At 35.9% G+C, this 21,756-nt stretch overlaps 2 protein-coding genes across 3 annotated transcripts; both read left to right on the top strand.

The window, feature by feature from the left end:
- The first annotated feature begins 2,728 nt into the window (after window positions 1-2,728).
- LOC127242007 (uncharacterized) lies at window positions 2,729-15,388 on the top strand. Of its 2 annotated transcripts, XM_051261339.1 has the most exons (18): window positions 2,729-2,856; window positions 3,066-3,279; window positions 3,786-3,904; window positions 4,131-4,176; window positions 5,102-5,174; window positions 5,332-5,389; window positions 5,707-5,802; window positions 6,101-6,218; window positions 6,285-6,551; window positions 7,365-7,466; window positions 7,592-7,946; window positions 8,029-8,142; window positions 8,955-9,583; window positions 9,695-9,891; window positions 10,191-10,413; window positions 10,831-10,950; window positions 11,262-12,035; window positions 12,140-15,388. In XM_051261339.1, the coding sequence occupies exons 2-18, from the start codon at window positions 3,184-3,186 to the stop codon at window positions 15,212-15,214; spliced, it is 6,462 nt and encodes a 2,153-aa protein (XP_051117296.1). In that variant the 5' UTR covers window positions 2,729-2,856; window positions 3,066-3,183; the 3' UTR covers window positions 15,215-15,388. The 2 variants fall into 2 exon arrangements, with proteins under 2 accessions (XP_051117296.1, XP_051117297.1); XM_051261340.1 differs by lacking the exons at window positions 2,729-2,856; window positions 3,066-3,279; window positions 3,786-3,904; ... (3 more) ...; window positions 5,707-5,802; window positions 6,101-6,218 and having other exon boundaries at window positions 6,405-6,551; window positions 7,582-7,946.
- Window positions 15,389-16,726: 1,338 nt separating this feature from the next.
- LOC127242339 (probable galacturonosyltransferase 9) lies at window positions 16,727-20,133 on the top strand. The gene is made up of 3 exons (XM_051261840.1): window positions 16,727-17,125; window positions 17,606-18,844; window positions 19,684-20,133. The coding sequence occupies exons 1-3, from the start codon at window positions 16,967-16,969 to the stop codon at window positions 19,957-19,959; spliced, it is 1,674 nt and encodes a 557-aa protein (XP_051117797.1). The 5' UTR covers window positions 16,727-16,966; the 3' UTR covers window positions 19,960-20,133.
- Window positions 20,134-21,756: the final 1,623 nt, after the last annotated feature.

Here is a 21,756-nt window from a genome sequence, read left to right as displayed (position 1 = left end):
TGCAAGGCTTGAGATTAATGTATGATATATATTTTTTGAAAAAATGAAAAAATTATTAATTATGTAATAATAATTATTATTATAATAATAATAATAATAAAAAAAGAAAATATTTTTTTTAAAAAAAAAAAAGAAAATTCTAAAATATTAGTAAATTTTATGTATTCAGCACCTTACTGTCAGCATAGAATCCTTGCAGATCATATATAATTAGTTTTTCTTATAACACGAATAATTAAATATTAATAAATATATTTATAGAAAAATTAATTTAAACATAATCTCCAAGAAAAGTAAATACAAATATTTTCTATTTTTATATATACAAAGAAATATATTTAAATGTTATAGATCAATTTTAAAATATATATAAAAAATGATTAGTACAATTGTATTTCAAAATATATTAATATTCTTTATATAAAATTTAATCTAAATATCTTTTATTTTACTCTATTAATTATCTATAGTTTTAAAAAATAACATGCACTCATTGAAAGCAAAATAAACAAAAATAACAATAAAAAATGCATTAATTATTTTTATTTTGTATTATCTAACTCGTAAAAAAACGTAATTTTCTTTCATGAATTAATTTTTTTTCAAACAAAGGATCCTATAATTATTATGTCTTAATATAAAAGTAAATTTTAATAAAAATAAATTTAATTGTGTTATGTAAAATAAATATAATATGGTTATATAATAGAATTAATAAATTTGATATTGTTGATAATAGAATTAATAAGTTTAATTAATATAGTAGAATAAATAGTTATATTTATTATGTTTTTAGGTTTAGGGATATAGATGAAAATAAAAACTTAAGAGAAGGGTATTCATGTAGTTTTAAGTAGTCACTTTTTGTTAAGGCATATACAGAGCTGTTAAACGAATCGAGTAGCTCGCGAGCCAAGCTCGACTCGGCTCGTTAACAACTCGACTCGGTTCATTTATAGAGATAAACGATCCGAGCTCGAGCTCGAAAATTATCTTTTCTACAAACAATCCGAGCTCGCGAGTAGCTCATTTGAGCTCGTTAGTGATAATATATTTATATTATTTATATATTAATATAATATATATATACATACTTTTTTATATCAAAATTTATATTTATTATTAGAATTTAAATATTTTATTATAAAAAATAGGAATAAAATTAAATATATTTAATTTATATATTAAAAAATATACATAATATGTATACAATTCAAATCGAGCTCGAATTCGAGCCTTACGAACCGAGCTCGAACTCGAATTTGAGCCTAACGAGCCATGCTCGAGGCACTATTTTGACTCAAATTCTTAACGAGCCAAGCCGAGCCTGTACCGCTAACAAGTTCAAGTTGAACTCGAACAACAGATACTCGAGCTCGCTTAGCTCGTTTAATAGCTCTAGGCATATATATAGTATTGATATTGATATATGTCGCTTCATCCCGATGACTCTTGTTTGATACATAGAAATATGTTGTGTTTATTTTTGTTGAGTTTGAAAAAATTTAATTGAGTTTGATATTAAAATAATATTTAATGAGATATTTTGTGAAAAGAAAAAAATGTATATTTTTTTTTTTCGAGAAATGTAGATAGACTCCAAGTAGTAAAATTTGGAGAAATTGGTGTAAATAAACACTCTTAGACTCACTCATTCGGTTTTGAACCGTTGGTTCGCCAATTTTTGAACCGGCGGTTACAGTTCAAATTGAAATCGAGTACAAACCGAACGAAAACCGTCATCTCGACGGTTCTTTTTCGGTTTGTAATTTTTTCAAACCATAAAACGGCACACTTTGGATTTTTTAAAATTTAGAAAAAATATAATTAGTATATAATTAAAAATATGTTAAATTTAAATTAAAAATAACATAACCAATTAGTCTAATTGAAAATAAAAAAAAACCAATTAATCTAATTAAAAATTAAAAAATTATAAATTAAAAATTTTAATACTCCCGCCATCCCAATACATGGTCTTGTTTACCATTTTTTTTTAATTCTAAAACAATAGTCTCATTTTCATAAATGCTCATATCATTATAAATTTATCCATACTTTTTTATTATTATTCTTACACAAACTCATATATATATATATATATGTATATTTATCAATTATCAGTATATTCTTTAAATTTTGTGTACAATTCAAAGAAAATTATAATTTTGGAACGCAGGGAGTATGTCATTAAAATGTATAATTATTTTTTAAAGAAGAAAAGTGATAAGTGTGACAAAATTGGCAAGATATACACTAGTGAACGGAGGAAGTACAATTTTTTTTTTTTTTTAAAAAAAACTCTAAATACTTTTTAAAAAAGTGAAAATTAAAATATTCAACGTATTTTATTCTTTTAAGTTTTAACACAAATTTGCAAAAATCAATCCATTTGTTATTAATGTAATTTATGTGCAATTTTGGGTTGTTTAAGATAGAAATATTTGGAGATTTTTGAAACTTTGAAATTTTGTAAAAAATAAAAAATTAGTATTTAATTTGATATATGTGAAAAAAATGTATTTAAGGTAATAATTTTTGAAAAATAATGGCAAATAAGTGAGATGTGCTATATAGACAGAGCCTTCATCGTTGTATCAACCGGTCCAACTGCACCTAAAGTCGTGTTTAATTACCCAAACCCGGTTTGACCCATATGGCAAGTATCCGACCCGTATTGTCCGCCCCTTTAATTCGCACAAAACAGGGGAGCGAGACAGCCCAGCGTTGCAATAAAAATAGACCAGAGAGAATCCATGTCGCGGTTGCTCTGTCGGTCCCCAATCTAAGGTGAGCACAATTCGCGACCTGTAAATGAAGAAATGATTGATTGCTCATTGCGTCGATTCCCGTAAGGTACATCATGAGCTGCGCACTTCTTTCTCCCAATTTTGGATTAATGATTCCAGTCTGATTGTTGTAATTGGTGTAGTTATTTATTTATTTTTGGAAAATGTAGCGTGTAGGTTATCCTCTCTCTAATCTATGATGATGCTGAAGCAGTTGTGATTGGGTGAGTCATGAGAGGACTTGCTTCCGATTTTTATTTTGCTTGAATTTTGCAGTTTGTACTGAATTTGGATCGTAGCTGGGGAGAACGATAAATGTTAGGGCTGAGTTGAATTCTTGGAGTTGGGAGGTGTGTGTGGTTTATTGTTGGAAGAAAGCGTATTTTGAGAAGGAATGAAGGCTGGGAGTGCGGCGAAGCTGATTGTTGATGCGCTGCTGCAGCGGTTTCTTCCTCTGGCCAGGCGTCGAATTGAAACTGCTCAAGTTCAGGTAAGGTTACTTGTTTGTTAAATTTATTTTGGTTCTGTTGAGTGGGTGTGATTAATTGTTCTTCAATGTGGTTGAGTTCTTGTGTTTGGAGTACAGTTGTTGGTGTAATTGAGCTTTTTTGTAAGGATGTTATCGATACATTTCCACATAAAATTTATGATCTGGAGTGCTGTAGCATGGACAAAGGTTTGTTCAGAGAGTTGGTAGTTCATAGGAAGTAATAAGTACTATGTTGTATTGCATGTGGATAGGCTTGGTGTTGGTTGTAGATAATGGAAAGATAGGAGGGTTTATGTTGTATGAGGAAGTGGTTGGGCAAACCTTAGGAAATTCAGAAGAAAAAAGGCCGTTCGGCGCTTGGTGGGAAAAATTGGCGGCTAGTTTAAGATTCAGATTCGATTTTTGTGTCGTAAGGCTTTTGACGTCATGCCGTACTTGTTTGAAGTTGACTTGTGTTTAATTATGAATTTTTGTCGTTATTTGCAATGTTTGTGGACTACCTGTAGGATGGGCAATATCTTCGGCCATCGGATCCAGCTTATGAGCAAGTATTAGATTCTTTAGCTATGGTGGCACGCCATACGCCTGTGCCTTTATTGGAAGCTCTTTCAAGATGGAGAGAAAGGTTTTTCACTTTTTATCAAAAAATATCACTTAATAATTGCTGCAATTTTGTTGATTTCTGTAATGGCTCTCGCTTGGGTTTTTATGCTATATAAATTCTTCTTAATGCATGCTTTTGGTCAATGATTTTTAAGGTAAATATCTATTTTCCTTTAATATTTCTCTTTAAACGACATGATTAACTCCTACAAATGTTGTCTTATGATTGTGATTGGGTTACTATGCAGTGAATCTCCGAAAGGCGCACATGATGCATCAACTTTTCAACGAAAGGTTTCTTTCTTTTCCACCTGATATATTATTTTCCCCTGGACCATCTTTCGAAATTTTATAATAGAGAAAGTTCTTTCCTTGGAACTTCTTACATGCACTCATAGACACACTTGTATGCCAATTTCATGTGACTAATAAAATGTTAAGATGCTATAACTACAAATTGAGTTTCGATATAATTTGCACGGTCATGGCTAACGGCTTATAAGTAAATACTTGAAATCTATTATGTTTGTGATACGAGCTTCATTCGACTGCATTTTTATTTTTATTTCCATGAGATATCATCCTACTGAAATTTATTCTGTTTGTGATACCTAGCTTCATTCTCCCTTCATTGGTTGTTTCTACCTCGTTGTTTGCAATCTATGGAAAACTAAAAGATATACTGAAATCATATGGCATGATGATTCCAGGAGTTATCAGTTATATTTTCATAATCATGTGAGCGAAAAAAGGGAATCATGCCTGAATTGTTGGGATGGATGAATATTTGAGTGACGAAACACTATAACTGAAAGGCTTAACTCTAGATGATTTTAGTGCTGGAAGAAGTGGGATTACTAGGATAACAAATTGTTATGATCATCCCTATTGAAAACCATTTTATTCTAAGTTAAAGCAATAAGTTACAAGTTATCATGCTTAATCATCAATTGTGATGAAAAATGTATTCTGAGCTATTGTAGTTAAATTTATTTAATGGTGGATGGTCCCGATTGGATTTGCAATTTGTTTTGAATAGTCGAGGTGCGGGTTTATATAATGAATACTACTTAATTTGAAAGGATCTATATTTTCAAAAGTTTTGATGCTGAAAGAGGTGAGATTTCTGGAAGAATGCTATAAGGGAAAATCATTTTTACAATTAATGTGAGTTGCTTTCCAAACCAACACAAGTATCAATGACACCTTTTATTTACAGCTGGCAGTAGAATGCATATTTTGTTCAGCATGTATTCGATTTGTGGAGTGCTGCCCACAAGAAGGACTTACAGGTTAGTTTGCGCTACAGTTTCACTTAATTCCTTGACTTTCCGAGAAATGTATTAATCTATTCATTTAGCTGTTTACATGCCTTCCATCCAGAGTTGGGAATTAAATAATAATAAAAAATGATCATCTGAAAATTAACATGCTGTTCTGTATTGCCAGAAAAACTGTGGATTGGACTTGAGAATTTTGTCTTCGACTGGCTAATAAATGCAGACAGGTAATTATGAGAAGCTCAGAATATAAGTTGCATATCTGATGCCTGTTTGTTCAAGAAAAGTTTATATTTTATCCCTAGTTGCAAAAGTCTATGCTATCAAACTGCTTGCATCTAGTTTTGAAATGAGGGAACTAGCATGTTTCATCTTATAAAAAATGAAATGATGCTGATTGCTGATAACTTCATGCTTCTAGAAGCTGCCAGTATTGCTTGTTGTGACAGTTGAACTAGACTAGATTCAAAGCATTAGCTGGGTTTCTTTAAAATGATTATCTATAGCTTCGTTGGGCTGAAAGCTTGATGTTTATCAATTTCAGGGTTGTTAGCCAAGTTGAATATCCATCCCTTGTTGATTTGAGAGGCCTTCTTTTGGACCTAGTAGCACAGCTTCTTGGGGCTCTGTCAAGCATCAGGTAAATTTAATTCTTTTATACCATTTTGTATAGCAATATAAAGGTTTTATGCTCTGATACTAAATTGTATGGCCACATCCGCAGTCACCCTATCAAAATTTTCTTTAGTTGCTTTGAACTACACTGATATCTGAATATCTGAGTTGCTAATATTAGATATTTATTTGCATTTTTACATTAAAAGCAACCTTACTTCTACAATTTTACATTTTAAAATCTATCCATATTATAATGAACCTTGTTGCAAGGATGTTAAGATATGACTAAATATTTGCACGTTATTCTTTTGACTGAACAGATTTAGCTCTGTCACCGAGCGCTTCTTCATGGAGCTCAATACTCGCCGAATTGATACGAGTGGTGCACGAAGTGAAACACTCAGCATTATCAATGGGATGCGCTACCTCAAGCTTGGGGTAAGTAGGGAATGAAGCTGCCGTTTAACATAGGGAAACATTGTTTGATTTACAGTTGTTTTGCAGGTTAAAACAGAAGGTAGTCTGAATGCTTCTGCCTCCTTTGTTGCTAAAGCCAACCCTCTAAATCGTGCTCCCCACAAGCGTAAAAGTGAACTTCACCATGCACTATGCAACATGCTTTCAAATGTATTAGCTCCACTTGCGGATGGTGGAAAAAGTCTGTGGCCTCCTTCTGGTGTTGAACCTGCACTTACCTTTTGGTATGAAGCTGTTGCACGTATAAGGGGACAACTGATGCACTGGATGGATAAGCAGAATAAACATATAGTTGTAAGTACCACTATTTCAGGTTAAACAGACAAAGTTTCTGTTTTTTTTTTTTTTTTTTTTTTTTTTTTTTAAATGATAACCTCTATGCTACACTTGTGAACCTGGTCTGAAATCTGAAGCATCTTGTATTATGTTTCCCATTGTGTTGAAGTGTTGTTCCTGCTATTACCGCTGCTTGTTAAAGTGCATTTACTACTCTGAGATGAGATCCAACACTGATCTGGAGTCCCTTATTTCTGAAATCGGAATACAATCTGCTGGCATCTTGATGATATTGTTGCTCAGCAGTGCTTTTTTTGTACAATTTTAAGGAGACATATGCTGTTTCATCATTCATGCTAGTCATTTCTTCACCTTTCTCATTGTGAGTTCCTTTTGTCCTGCATAATTTAGAATAGAGTTCCAACTTTTCCTCAAAGATTCACCCACCTTTGTGTTTATTGCTGTTGACTTCAGTGTAAGGATAGATTATGGAATTTGAATCCCCCTGATTCCTGTTCCTAGATCTTATGTTGTTTGGTAGTTTTGAAGCTCTAATCGTAAAAAAAGAAAAAGCATAAATATGTTTTCTTTCATGATATGGATCTCTCTGGTTTGTAAGTCTAATTTGACATAAAATTTTAGGTGAAAGTTGGAAAATAGAATTTTATGTGGTTCGCCATTGTTATTAGTTAGTGATGGTTCTTAGTTACTGACTAATTACATTTTTAATCTCCCTGTCAGCCTTGTTTTTGTATGGGTTTCAAACATATCTATTTTTTAATATAGTCACCTTGAATACTTTGCTTGATGCAAACATTTCTTCTTTTCTAGGTTGGCTACCCATTGGTGACTCTTCTCCTATGTCTTGGGGACCCTAATGTTTTCCTCAGTAATTTCGGTCCTCATATGGAGCAATTGTACAAACATCTGCGAGTAAGTTGATGAACGTAATGTCCACTATTGTGCTTTCGAACACTCAAATAAACATGCTTGGCTTGATTGTTGCATTCCTTTGAGATTTTGGGGCTTTCTAGTGTTTTCATTTTAGTTTGTTTCAGGATAAGAACCACCGCTTCATGGCCTTAGATTGTCTACACCGAGTTCTGAAATTTTACTTGAGTGTCCATGGTGAAAGACAGCCACCAAATCGTGTATGGGATTACCTAGACAGTGTTACCTCTCAACTTCTGACATTCCTTAGGAAAGGAATGCTCACTCAAGATGTTCAGCATGACAAACTAGTGGAATTTTGTGTGACAATTGCGGAGCATAATCTTGATTTTGCAATGAACCACACGATACTGGAACTGCTGAAGCAAGATAGTCCAGAAGCAAAGGTCATCGGTCTTCGTGCATTGCTTGCCATTGTTATGTCTCCTACTAGCGAGCATGTTGGCTTGGAAATTCTTCATGGTGGTTATTAGTTTGTTTCCTTTATTTAATGATCTTTTTTAGTTTGATATTCTAGATGATGGAGTTTATGTTGTGCTTGCAGCTCATAACCTTGGTCATTACATTCCAAAAGTTAAGGCAGCAATTGAAGCTATTTTGAGATCTTGTCATAGAACCTACAGTCTGGCTCTTCTTACTTCATCAAGGACCACTATAGGTAACATTTTTGGTACTTGCAGTTTTCTAGGTTCGTTGTGTGGATAATGTCTTGAAATTGTAATTCTTAAAATGTCATTTAAGTACCTATGTGTGGCAAATGCAATTTGCTAGGTTTTCCAGTTTATCATTATATTAGTTTGGAAAAAAAGCACACGAAAAGTCAAGGGTTCTTGTAAGGTTTGGATTTGGATTTGGAGTTTGAGAATAGTAAATTTTTTTAAATGAATTAAGGTTTGATATAATATTTTGAATGAAAAATTGATTTTTTGTGTAACATATCAAATAACTAATAGGCATTTTTTTACCGGAAAGATCAAAGGAGGTATATTAATACCGAAAGAATTAAGGAACAAAAACACTGGGTGTACCAGGGGGAGCAACATGTAAATCAATGTAAACTAATAGGTATTTGATTTGATGATTTTTTTATTTTCTTTCTGGGTGGGGATGGGTGGGTTGATTTTTATTTAAGTGTGAGACCAAAACCTAACTTTAAAGAAACAGACCCTTAAATGTTCTAATGTTTTTTAGTGCTTGGTTTTTACTGGTCATGATAATATAGTGCCATTGTATTTCTTCTCCAAGAGATGCATCAGCATTAGATGACATGCTCTGTTACATTTGATCATTTTCTGTAGAAATCATTGTTGGGAATCAATTTTCTATGTATACTCACACTCAGCCAACCTTATACACTGTTCTTGGGTGAAACGTGATTTAGTGTTTACTCAATTGCCTGGTTTATATGATTCCTAAACTGCCTCTTACAAGTTGGTTAGATCTTCTGAAGATTAAAACCTTGTTCTCCAGATTCTATTACAAAAGAAAAGTCTCAAGGGTATCTTTTTCGCTCGGTGCTGAAGTGCATCCCATATCTGATTGAAGAAGTAGGCCGGAGTGATAAGATTACTGAAATAATCCCCCAACATTGTATTAGCATTGATCCTGGTGTTCGTGAGGAAGCTGTGCAGGTTCTGAACCGCATTGTCAGATATCTTCCTCATCGCCGCTTTGCAGTTATGAGAGGCATGGCGAATTTCATTTTACGTCTTCCAGATGAATTCCCACTTCTCATTCAAACTTCACTGGTACGCCTTCTGGATCTCATGAGGTTTTGGAGAGCTTGTCTAACTGAGGAAAAGTTAGAACGTGATGCTCTGGACTCGAAGCGCTTACAAAGAAATGAGGGGTTAAAGAGATCATCCTTTCGTCAGTCTCAAGAGGCAATTGAATTTCGTGCTTCAGAGATAGATGCAGTTGGTCTTATATTCCTCAGCTCTGTTGATAGTCAGATACGGCATACTGCTTTGGAGTTGCTGCGTTACGTGCGTGCATTGCGTCATGATATACGGGAGCTTTCCATGCCGGAGCGACCTGATCATATCTTGAAAAGTGAAGCTGAACCAATATTTATAATTGATGTTCTGGAAGAGAATGGGGTGGGTTACATATTTTATTGTGGTGTTTGCTTGTTAGATTTTACTCCACGAGCTTGCGCCTTTTCTTCTGGTATGACACCAAAGTTTAACTTATGATGCACCGTTCTGCAGGATGATATTGTGCAGAGCTGTTATTGGGACTCTGGTCGTCCTTTTGATCTGAAACGAGAGTCTGATGTTGTACCTCCGGATGCAACTCTGCAGTCTATATTATTTGAGAGTCCTGACAAAAACAGATGGGCTCGATGCCTAAGCGAGATTGTCAAATATGCTGCTGAACTATGTCCTAGCTCTGTTCAGGAAGCAAAGTAAATATTTCTATAATTTAAATATGCATTCTGCTTCATTGTTATTCTTTCTTTTCTTTTTTTTTTTTTTTTTGTTTTTGTTTTATCGGGAAAAAAAATGATGAATTCTTGTGATTTCATATACTGTTACCTAACAAGGGTGTTAAATGGTATGTAGGAGTTCCACACTAAATAACCTACGCTTGATTTATAGTATCAATGCATGATAGAATGCTATTCTGTCAACCGAATCCTTGTTTTTTTGGTAACCCTTATGTCCTAATTTTCTGCATTATATAAAACCTGCCCTTTATATGCAGATTAGAGGTAATCCAACGCCTGGCTTATATCACACCAGCAGAGTTGGGTGGAAAGGCTCATCAGTCACAAGATACAGACAATAAGTTGGATCAATGGCTCATGTATGCTATGTTTGCATGCTCATGTCCACTTGATGGTCGGGAAGGCGGTGGCTCAGCAGCAACGAAAGAATTGTTCCATCTGATCTTTCCTTCCCTCAAATCTGGTTCTGAATCAAATGTAGTAAGTAATTTCTGCCTGCTAAGGGGAATCCTGATCTTGCAATTTGGTTGTGACCCTCTTCCCCTATCCCTTAGCCTTCTGTCAGTGCCTGTGTATACTTATCTTAAAGCTATAAAATCCTCTTCTCCTTCTGAAAAAAGAAAAGTCTGCTTGCTGAAAACTTCAATCATGTTACTTAGTAGCTGAGTTTTGATGGTTTTTTATTTTATTTTATATTATTTGGCATCTTTGCAATTTTTAACAAATGGACACTGCTTAGCAGTTAATTTTATTACTCAAGTGTTGTTTAGTATAGGATGATTATACAAGTAGATTTAGGATTCATAACATCATTTTTTAGCCCTTTATTAATTCCTCTGATATATTTCTAAGGTTCATAACTCTGACCAAGACACTTGTTTAACATGTTCACTACAGCATGCGGCTACCATGGCACTTGGCCACTCACACTTGGATATATGCGAAATAATGTTTAGTGAGCTTGCTTCTTTTATAGATGAGGTGTCTATGGAAACGGAGGGAAAACCAAAGTGGAAGGTAAACTTCATTATAACTCTAAAACATTGCAAAATTATTTTTCTATTTTCCAGCTTACTTTTCCTTTCTATAATTTCATACTATGTGCTTTTATTTTTATGTTTTAGGCTCTTTTTTATTTTTTATTTTATGTGTGGGTGTGGGTGTGGGGCCCTGGTAGCAAATATTGCTTAATTGAGAATCCTCTTGGCAAGCAAACAAAGTTGGATTTTATTTCTGGAAAATTAGTGCAATTCATTGTTTGCCTGTTTTAACTGAAAGAAGCTGATTTTACTGTGTCTACTTGGTCCAAATATGAATGACACTTGCAGAGTCAAAAGTCCCGCCGAGAAGAGCTTCGAATCCATATTTCAAACATATACCGCACAGTTGCTGAAAAGATATGGCCAGGAATGTTAGGTCGCAAACCAGTTTTTCGTCTTCATTACTTGAAGTTCATTGAAGAAACAACAAGACAGATTTTGACGGCATCTACTGAGAATTTTCAAGAAACGCAGCCTCTCCGATATGCACTTGCTACTGTTCTGAGATTTTTAGCTCCTGAATTTGTTGATTCAAAGTCAGAGAAATTTGATATTAGAACTAGAAAGAGACTATTTGACCTCCTACTCAGCTGGGGTGATGACACTGGTGGCACTTGGAACCAGGATGGTGTTAGTGATTATCGACGTGAAGTTGAACGCTACAAGTCCAATCAGCACTCACGTTCCAAAGACTCGGTTGATAAGATTTCATTTGATAAAGAATTGAGTGAACAAGTTGAAGCCATACAATGGGCTTCTATGAATGCGATGGCCTCTCTGTTGTATGGGCCTTGCTTTGATGATAATGCGAGAAAGATGAGTGGCAGGGTAATTTCCTGGATTAACAGCTTATTTAATGAGCCTGCACCCAGAGCACCATTCGGCTTTTCCCCTTCTGATCCTAGAACCCCATCTTATTCAAAGTATACTGGGGATGGTATGCGTGGAGCAAATACCCGTGATCGACATAGAGGTGGTCATCATCGAGTTTCCCTGGCAAAACTTGCTCTGAAAAATCTTCTCCTCACCAATTTAGACCTATTTCCTGCCTGCATTGATCAGGTGTATTCTTTTGTTCAGTTTCTTTTCATCGTTGAAGTCCTGTTTTTTGAAAAATTGATGTTATCCAGAATAACTAATACTCTTTTTTGTTCCCTTAACTCCAGTGCTACTATTCTGATGCGTCGATAGCTGACGGCTACTTCAGTGTTCTAGCTGAAGTCTACATGCGTCAAGAGATACCAAAATGTGAAATCCAGAGGCTTCTGAGTCTGATTCTATACAAAGTAGTGGATCCATCACGACAAATTCGTGATGATGCACTTCAAATGCTTGAGACATTATCTGTCCGCGAGTGGGCCGAGGATGGTGTTGAATCCTCAGGAAGCTATCGGGCTGCTGTTGTTGGAAACCTTCCCGACTCTTATCAACAGTTCCAGTACAAACTTTCTTGCAAACTTGCCAAAGATCATCCTGAGCTGAGTCAACTTCTTTGTGAAGAGATAATGCAGAGGCAACTTGACGCCGTAGACATCATTGCACAGCATCAAGTTTTGACGTGCATGGCTCCATGGATCGAGAATCTCAATTTCTGGAAGCTGAAGGATTCTGGATGGAGCGAAAGATTGTTGAAAAGCCTTTACTATGTAACATGGCGCCATGGAGACCAATTTCCCGATGAAATTGAGAAGTTGTGGAGCACAATAGCTAGCAAGCCGAGGAACATTAGTCCCGTACTGGATTTCTTGATAACTAAAGGAATTGAAGATTGCGATTCGAATGCATCAGCAGAAATAAGTGGAGCATTTGCGACATACTTCTCTGTCGCCAAAAGGGTCAGTTTATATTTAGCTCGAATCTGCCCACAACGAACGATTGATCACTTGGTTTACCAATTAGCTCAGCGAATGCTTGAAGATACTGCTGAACTGTTGAGACCTACCGCCAGTAAGGGCGACCCTGGAGGCGGCCTTGTCTTGGAATTTTCTCAGGCACCTGCAATCGCCCAAATTGCATCTATCGTGGACAGCCAGCCTCACATGTCTCCTTTACTAGTCCGAGGATCGCTTGACGGACCATTGCGGAACACCAGTGGGAGCTTAAGCTGGAGAACAGCTGCCGTTGGCGGGAGAAGTGCTTCGGGTCCGCTGACTCCTATGGCTCCAGAACTTAACATCGTTCCTGTGTCTGCCGGTCGCTCTGGCCAGCTTTTACCAGCGTTGGTTAACATGTCTGGCCCGTTAATGGGGGTGCGGAGTTCGACTGGAAGCTTGCGAAGCCGCCATGTATCTCGAGACAGTGGAGATTACCTTATCGACACTCCTAATTCTGGGGAAGAGGGGCTGCACGTAGGGATTGGAACTCACGGTATCAACGCCAAAGAGCTTCAGTCGGCTTTGCAGGGCCATCAGCAGCACTCGTTGACGCAAGCAGACATTGCCCTGATTCTACTCGCTGAAATTGCGTACGAGAACGATGAGGATTTCCGGGAGCACTTGCCGCTGCTATTTCATGTCACGTTTGTCTCAATGGACAGTTCGGAGGATATTGTGCTCGAACACTGCCAGCACCTATTGGTTAATCTTCTCTATTCGCTCGCCGGTCGGCACTTAGAGCTGTATGACGTTGAGAATAGCGACGGAGAGAATAAACAGCAGGTTGTGAGTCTGATCAAATATGTCCAGTCGAAAAGAGGCAGTATGATGTGGGAGAATGAGGACCCTTCACTCTTCCGGCCAGAGCTGCCGAGTGCGGCACTTTTATCTGCTCTTGTGCAGAGCATGGTCGATGCCATCTTTTTCCAGGGCGATCTTAGAGAAACCTGGGGAGCCGAGGCACTTAAATGGGCTATGGAATGCACGTCGAGACACCTCGCATGTCGATCCCACCAAATATACCGTGCGCTTAGGCCCCGTGTAACCAACGACGCGTGCGTATCTCTCCTCCGATGCCTGCATAGATGCCTCGGTAATCCCGTGCCTTCGGTTTTGGGTTTCGTTATGGAAATTCTGTTGACGTTGCAGGTGATGGTGGAAAATATGGAACCGGAGAAAGTAATACTCTATCCGCAGCTCTTCTGGGGCTGTATAGCGATGATGCACACCGATTTCATCCATGTGTACTGCCAGGTGCTCGAGCTTTTCTCTAGAGTCATCGATCGACTATCGTTCCGCGATACTACGACGGAGAATGTCCTCCTTTCTAGCATGCCGAGGGACGAGCTTGACACGCATGGTTCGGATAGTTCTGAATATCATCATATCAGTACCAGGAGCATTGCTGAAACGTCGACGTCGTCTTCGAAGGTACCTACATTCGAAGGAGTGCAGCCTCTTGTGCTTAAAGGGCTTATGTCGACGGTCAGTCACGGAGTTTCGATCGAGGTTCTTTCGCGGATAACCGTACCTTCCTGCGATTCGATATTCGGGGCTGCCGACACGCGTCTCTTGATGCACATCACGGGATTACTCCCCTGGCTTTGCCTACAGCTTTGCCAGGAGTCGGGTTTGTTACCGACGTCCCCTCTAGAACTGCAGTACCAGAAAGCGTGTACCGTTGCGACAAACATCGCGATCTGGTGCCGAGCGAAATCCCTCGACGAGCTCGCGACGGTATTCATCGCCTACTCTAATGGAGAGATCAAAACCATCGAGAATCTCCTCGCCTGCGTCTCCCCGTTGTTGTGCAACGAGTGGTTCCCGAAACACTCGGCGCTGGCGTTCGGTCACCTCCTCCGGCTTCTCGAAAGAGGCCCGGTCGAATACCAGCGCGTCATTCTCCTCATGCTGAAAGCTCTTCTTCAGCACACCCCCGTCGACGCAGCTCAGAGTCCGCACATGTACGCCATCGTCTCCCAGCTCGTCGAGAGCACCCTCTGCTGGGAAGCTCTCAGCGTCCTCGAAGCACTCCTGCAAAGCTGCAGCCCGTTGCCTGGTTCCCACCCGCTCGACCCCGGATCTTTCGAGAACGGATTCAGTGCGACGGACGATAAGATTCTCGCCGCTCAGACCTCCTTCAAGGCTCGAAGCGGGCCTCTGCAGTTTGCAGCCGCACTTGGGTATGTAACGGGGTTTAACACACCCGGGCCGGCCAATCCGGTCGAGTCTGGCGCGTCGCAGAAAGAGGTAGCTCTGCAGAACACTCGGCTGATGCTGGGGCGAGTTCTTGACAATTGCGTGCTTGGCAGGCGACGGGATTATCGGAGGCTGGTTCCCTTTGTGACGACCATCGGAAACCCGTAAAAACGGTACCTTCCCTCCTCCTCTTCCGGTTAGTTTTACAGTTTTTTTTTACCTGTCTGATAGATAGTTTTATTTGATAATCTACTGGAGGCTTGGCTGTTGAATGTGTAAATAGGTATATTACATTTTATAGGTTTGTGGTGTTATTGTTATTATCAAAAAATTTTTGATCAAGTGTTCTTTTTTTTTTTTTTTGAAGTACCTGTTAAATTTTGATATGTATGTGTATGTTTCTTGTGTAGATCTTTGTCATTCATAGATGTTGCTGCAATTTTCTGTTGAGTTGTTTTTGTCACAGGCCTTTGCTAGTTGCTGCATTAGATTTACGTACTGATTGATATGTTCTGCTCACTTTGTTAGGATAGAATAAATATTGTAATGTTAAATTGTTTATTTTGGTCTTAGGTTTTTTTTAGTGAATGTGATTTAATTTAGGTGTAAAAAGGAGTGGGCTTTTATGTAATAATATTGAAAAAATAATGTAGTTTTTATAGTGACGGGGATTATTTAATTTAGGTGTAAATACTATTATTTTTTAAATATCGTGTTAAAAGTAAATGTTTACTTTCTACATGGACGGAAGAAAGAGTATTAAGTAATATTTTTTTCGTCTCACTTACTATGTCTATCATCAATTTTTGTTTGTTACATTTATTTAGTCATTTTTTTTGGAATAAAATTATATATTACTTTAATCTCATTGTAAATTTTTTTATTTATATATTTTTTATTTTAATTAGACTAATCAATTATTTTAATATGAATCTATAATTATAATTATTTTCACTAATATATTTTTAACTATTTATTAATTATATTACTCCTATGTCTGCAATAAGTAACACCGTAGCCGGAACAGAAGGAATAATATTTTTTCTATTTAATAAAAATAATACATACATAAAAAACACACAAAGTGAGCACATGGAAGAGAGTTCACTAAAACTATTATTCACCATTATTTTCTATTTAATGTTAGTGTTTTAACTATCGATGTTTCACATTAAAAAAATTTATACCAAAATACAAAATAGATACACTATATTATTTGAAATGATTTTCTTTTTTTAATGAAAATTTAATAATTAGTTTATGATTTTTCTAAAATAATAAAAAAAAGATATTTAAACTAAAATAGACTAAAATGATAAAAAAAAATAAAATTAGAAGGTAAAGTACTCCGTCCGTCCAACTAAAAATATTTATATTTTGAGACGTCTAATTACAAAAATAAATATTTTATTAAATAATTTATTTTTTTTAAAAAATATTTTTACTTTACGTCACATCATTAAAGGAATAATAAAAATATTATTTTATTACTTTTAACTATTCAAATAATACAAATAATACTTTTATTAAATTTTTTCACAAATAATACAATATTATATTTATAATTGTTTTCAATAATACATTTACAAATTAATTTGGACTAAGGGAGTAATTTTGTTTTTTTTATTAATAACCAATGATTATATATATCCTATAAAATTATTCGCACGTTTTAATCATATTATTATTAAGTGGGTTCTCAGCAGGTTTGGAGTCCAGATCTCTCTCGTCCATCGTCTCTTTTGCATCTGAAATTGAGCTGTAATAACTGCCGATTACGCAGATTCATCCCTAATTCTGTGATTTATGGACTCACTCATTGCTCTACGTTAGTAGGATTTGCAGAATCGACATTTTTCCAAGGAACAATTAAGAGGATTGATTGTTTCTTGCCTGAAGATCTGTCCTGGAGTTTTCGCTATGGCGGTGGTGGTCCGGGGCGCTCGTGTCGGATCTAGTGGCGGATCCCTGCTTCGTAGCTTCTTCAGCTACCGGATCTTTGTTTCCGCCATGTTCACGCTCCTCTTCCTCGCCACTGTCTCTGTCCTCCTCTCCTCTGATCCGTCTCGCAACGATTCCGTAAGCCTTCTCATCCCTCTCTGTTTTTTAGGTAAACATTTGCTGAAATCAATCTAAATTTCGTGTCGATATTCTGCTTGTAGATGAATTAATTTTGAGTTTTCGCTGTTAGTTTATAAGGATCGATTTCGCGAGTGAAATCGCTGTGTTTAAACCACAATTCCTAGAGTAGGAAAGAAGGATTTGAATTTGATTCAATGATGCACCAAACATGATGCGATTAAGCTGTTGGATTGATGTTGTTACTGATTGTAGATAATCAATTTGCTCTTAATTTTCAAATGGCACTTGATTTGCAAACCATGAACAGGTTTTAGACTGATGTTCTTACTGATTGTAGAGAATAAATTTGCTCTGATTTTTCGAATGGTACTTGATTTGCAAACCATGAACAGGTTTTAGACTGATGTTCTTACTGATTGTAGAGAATAAATTTGCTCTGATTTTTCAAATGTCACTTGATTTGCAAACTATGAACAGGTTTTGGAAACGATGGGAAACGTCCATGTTCGTCGAACATTTCTAGCGTGGCAATCAGATCCATTAAAGACTAGGTTGAATCTGATACATAATCAGGCAAATAATCACATTGCTTTAGTTAATGCCTACGCTACTTACGCAAGAAAGCTGAAGCTCGAAACATCGAAGCTGCTCAAGACTTATGATGATTTGGCTAAGAATTTCTCAGATCTTCAACTGAAGCCTACTTATCGAACTGCATTGTTCGAATCCGAAGGACCAATAGATGAGGAAGTGTTGAGACAATTCGAGAAAGAGGTTAAGGATAAAGTCAAGATCGCAAGATTAATGATTTCGGAGTCGAAGGAGTCCTACGACAATCAGTTAAAGATTCAGAAGCTAAAAGATACGATTTTCGCTGTCCACGAATCCCATTTGAAGGCAAAGAAGAACGGAGCCTTTACAAGCTTAATTGCTGCAAAATCGACTCCAAAAAGTCTGCATTGTCTAGCAATGCGTCTGATGGAGGAGAGAATCGCGCATCCGGAAAAGTACAAGGATGATGAGCCCGAGGCTGAGTTCGAGGACCCGAATTTATACCATTACGCCCTGTTTTCTGACAATGTGATTGCGATCTCGGTTGTGGTGAACTCGGTCGTTAGAAATGCAGAGGAGCCATGGAAACACGTCTTCCACGTCGTCACCGACAGGATGAATTATGCGGCTACTAAGGTTTGGTTTAAGATGAGGCCAATACAAGGAGGAGCTCACATCGAGATCAAACCCGTGGACAGCTTCAAGTTCTTGAATCCGTCGTATGCGCCGGTGCTTAGGCAGCTCGAATCGATCAATGTGAGGAAATTCTACTTCGAAACCAGACCGGAGAACGCCACCAAAGATGTTAACAACATGAAGTTTCGAAACCCCAAGTTCCTCTCGGTGCTCAACCATCTCCGGTTCTACTTACCCGAAATGTACCCCAAGTTACAGAAGATTCTCTTCCTAGACGACGACGTTGTAGTTCAAAAGGACCTGACAGCCATGTGGAAAATCGACATGGACGGCAAAGTGAACGCCGCAGTCCATACCTGCTTCGGTCTGTTCCACCGCTACTCAGAATACTTGAACTTCTCCCAGCCTCTCATCAAGGAGAAGTTCAACCCCCAAGCCTGCGCCTGGGCGTACGGGATGAACATGTTCGATCTTGACGCTTGGCGACGCGAGAAGTGCACGGATCAATACCATTATTGGCAAAACCTGGTAAATCCACTTGATATTTGTTGGTTGATTATATAATGTGATTAATGATGCATTTTTTTACTGGATTAAATTTTTAGGTAAGATGATTAATACGATACTCTTGGTTAACTATATAACATGTGATTAATGATGTGTTTTTCTACTATATTAAGCTTTTAGGTGAGATTGATCATATTATATATTTGTTGGTTGACTATATAGTTATACTCCCTCCATCACTAAAAATATGTTCGAAAATTTGGCCACAAGTTTTAATGTGAATGTATAATTTTTTGCTACTTAGTAAAAGAAGACAAAAAGTAGTACTAACTCCTTTCTATAAGAATGGTACCATATGCTTTTTGCATCATTAAAGATATTTTTATATTTGTATAAGTTACTCTACAAATGTCATTGTATTTGTATTATTAAAGACTCTAGAGGTATTTTTGTATTTTTCTTTTGATTTGTACTACATATTAATATAATAATTAATATTCAAATATCAATACGCAAAAAGTCAATGGTACCCCTTTTATAGGACGGAGCTAGTATGATCTTTTACTTTAGGAGAATATTTTCATATGACAGACGAAAAAAAGAAGTGAACACATTTTTAGATGACAGAGGGAGTATGTAATTAATGATTTATTTTCCTATTAGTTTAAATTTTTAAGTGATATAGTCGTTTTAACATTATATTTATTGTGCGTTTAAACTTTTAGGTGAGAATCTGGTATAATGTCATGCTTAGATTAATTTTTTTTTAGTAAGATGATCATTTAATGATATTTAAATCTCTGTTAGAATAAATGTAGCTTATTATTTCTAACGTGCCGATGAATATTGATGGAGAGCAGAATGAGGATCGGTCGTTGTGGAAGCTGGGGACACTTCCGGCGGGGCTTGTTACGTTCCACGGGACCACGAAGGCTCTGGACAAGTCGTGGCACGTATTGGGGCTGGGGATCAATCCGAGCATCAGCATGGAGGAAATTGACAAGGCTGCGGTGATCCATTTCAGCGGGGACATGAAGCCGTGGCTGGATATCGCCATGAACAGATACAAACCTCTCTGGACAAAGTATGTCGACAATGAAATGGAGTTCGTGCAGATGTGCAATTTTGGAATGTGACAAAGGTAACATCACCCTCTTGTTATTATTCTTATTAGTATTAAATTATTATTATTTTTATTATTATGTGTATGTTGTAGCTCCTTGCAGAACGAAGGTTCTTCTAAAATGGCTACTTCTTTAAGTCATCACACAAAAAAAAGTTTTGGGTTTTTTTTTTTGGGGGGGGGGGGGGGTGGTGCTAATTTTTTAAGTAATACTATATGGAGATGAAAATTGAAGGTAGCAACAATCTTGGAATATAGTACTCCATTTCAATATTTTGAGGTGTTATATTTGCTATTTTGATATGATGCATTTTTTTTTTGTGTGGTTTGTGAGATAAATATAGATATGGATCAAAGAAATACAGTATTTAAATAAGACTAGATAGAATTTCTTAAGGTTTTTGGAAGTTTGAAAAAAAAAAGGTACTATTTGATGTGATGTTTTGTGAGAGAAAAAAAATGTATTTGATAGTAATATTTTTGGAAAAATGAATAGTTCAAAATGAACGAAAATATGTGAAGTAAACAAAGTTGTATGAAAATGGGCAATTTGGGAGACTTTTGTTAGCTAGCACCATACTCAATCATTTAAATTGGACCAATCACTGTTACATTACATTATGTTAGAAAAACCAATGAAGTGACAATAGATGTAACCAAGAACAATATTTAATTGGGCCATTAATCAATCAATTAAGAGGATGGAGATTACGTTGTCGGGCTTAGTTTGTTGGCTATTATATTCGGTCGAGGTTTACCTAGATGGCACCTGAAGAGTAGTGGCTACGAATTATCATGTTATTAAAAGAACAAAGAAAAAATGACGGAGATTGCGAGTAATACAAATTGGCATAGGACCAGCCATTCATTCATATCTGTTTTTTGCATTATTTTCTTGTTTTTCTATTAGATAACAATATGATTCGATATTGAATAAATTATAATTCAGTTTGTGCCGTTTTTTCTTTGATTACCTGCATTATCTTTTTTTTTTAAAAAAAAGAAAAGAAATAAAAATTATCATATACCACCGGAGTTCGCATTGAATCGTCCGAGAATCTACCAATCCTCTCGACGAGAAGTTTTGGATCGAAAGTTAAATTTTCAAGCTAAAAAATTGTACATTTTATTATTAAATGGAGTACTTCCTCCCCATACTTACTCAATTTTCATTTCAATAGATCTTATTTTATTTGACTAAAAAATCCTTTTATTTATATATTTTTAGTTAATAAATACATATTTTTATCTATATTTAAAATATATTATTTTTTATAAAATTAATTTATATGAATTATACATAAATATATTTTTATTAATTTATATTATATAAATTTTTATTATCAACAAAATGATATCTATATTAATACATTTATTAAAATATAATTTTTAAAGTATTTAATTACATATTCTAAATTTATGGTTTCACTACTAAAATATTCTTTTGGCAAAATAGCTGGTTTCTGAATTTGCTAAAAATTTCATTGGTTCTCAAATTTCAAAAAATCTTCTAGTTTCCAAAATGTTGTAAAAAATTCATTCAGTTATGCGATTTTTTGTCTGATATATTTATGTATAAAATTACTAAAAATATCCTAGTCAATATTTCTACATTATCTTCTTCCTTATTCTTCTCTTTTTTCTCAATACTTTTAAAATTTAATCTCAATTTTTTTTTTTCATTTTAAATCCATTAAATATAACCAAATTTGAAATCGATTCCAAATTTATTGTTTACTATCGATTTCTTCTTCTGTTTTACAGAATCCATAAATCTAAGAAATTAATTTGACATCCAAATTTAAAATCA

Source organism: Andrographis paniculata, unplaced genomic scaffold (genome assembly GCF_009805555.1).
Source record: "Andrographis paniculata isolate CXL003 unplaced genomic scaffold, ASM980555v1 Contig86END, whole genome shotgun sequence".
Classification (NCBI taxonomy): Eukaryota; Viridiplantae; Streptophyta; class Magnoliopsida; order Lamiales; family Acanthaceae; genus Andrographis; species Andrographis paniculata.
This window is presented reverse-complemented; position numbering and strand designations above follow the sequence as displayed.

What these genes read in the sequence shown, in the direction of transcription:
- LOC127242007 (XM_051261339.1), top strand. Translation starts at nt 3,184, where the DNA reads ATGAAGGCTGGGAGTGCGGCGAAGCTGATTGTTGATGCGCTGCTGCAG. An exon ending in TTGAAACTGCTCAAGTTCAG is followed by an intron (nt 3,280 to 3,785) that starts GTAAGGTTACTT and finishes GACTACCTGTAG; the next exon opens with GATGGGCAATATCTTCGGCC. An exon ending in TGCGCTACCTCAAGCTTGGG is followed by an intron (nt 6,219 to 6,284) that starts GTAAGTAGGGAA and finishes GTTGTTTTGCAG; the next exon opens with GTTAAAACAGAAGGTAGTCT.
- LOC127242339 (XM_051261840.1), top strand. Translation starts at nt 16,967, where the DNA reads ATGGCGGTGGTGGTCCGGGGCGCTCGTGTCGGATCTAGTGGCGGATCC. An exon ending in ATCCGTCTCGCAACGATTCC is followed by an intron (nt 17,126 to 17,605) that starts GTAAGCCTTCTC and finishes AACTATGAACAG; the next exon opens with GTTTTGGAAACGATGGGAAA. An exon ending in ACCATTATTGGCAAAACCTG is followed by an intron (nt 18,845 to 19,683) that starts GTAAATCCACTT and finishes GATGGAGAGCAG; the next exon opens with AATGAGGATCGGTCGTTGTG.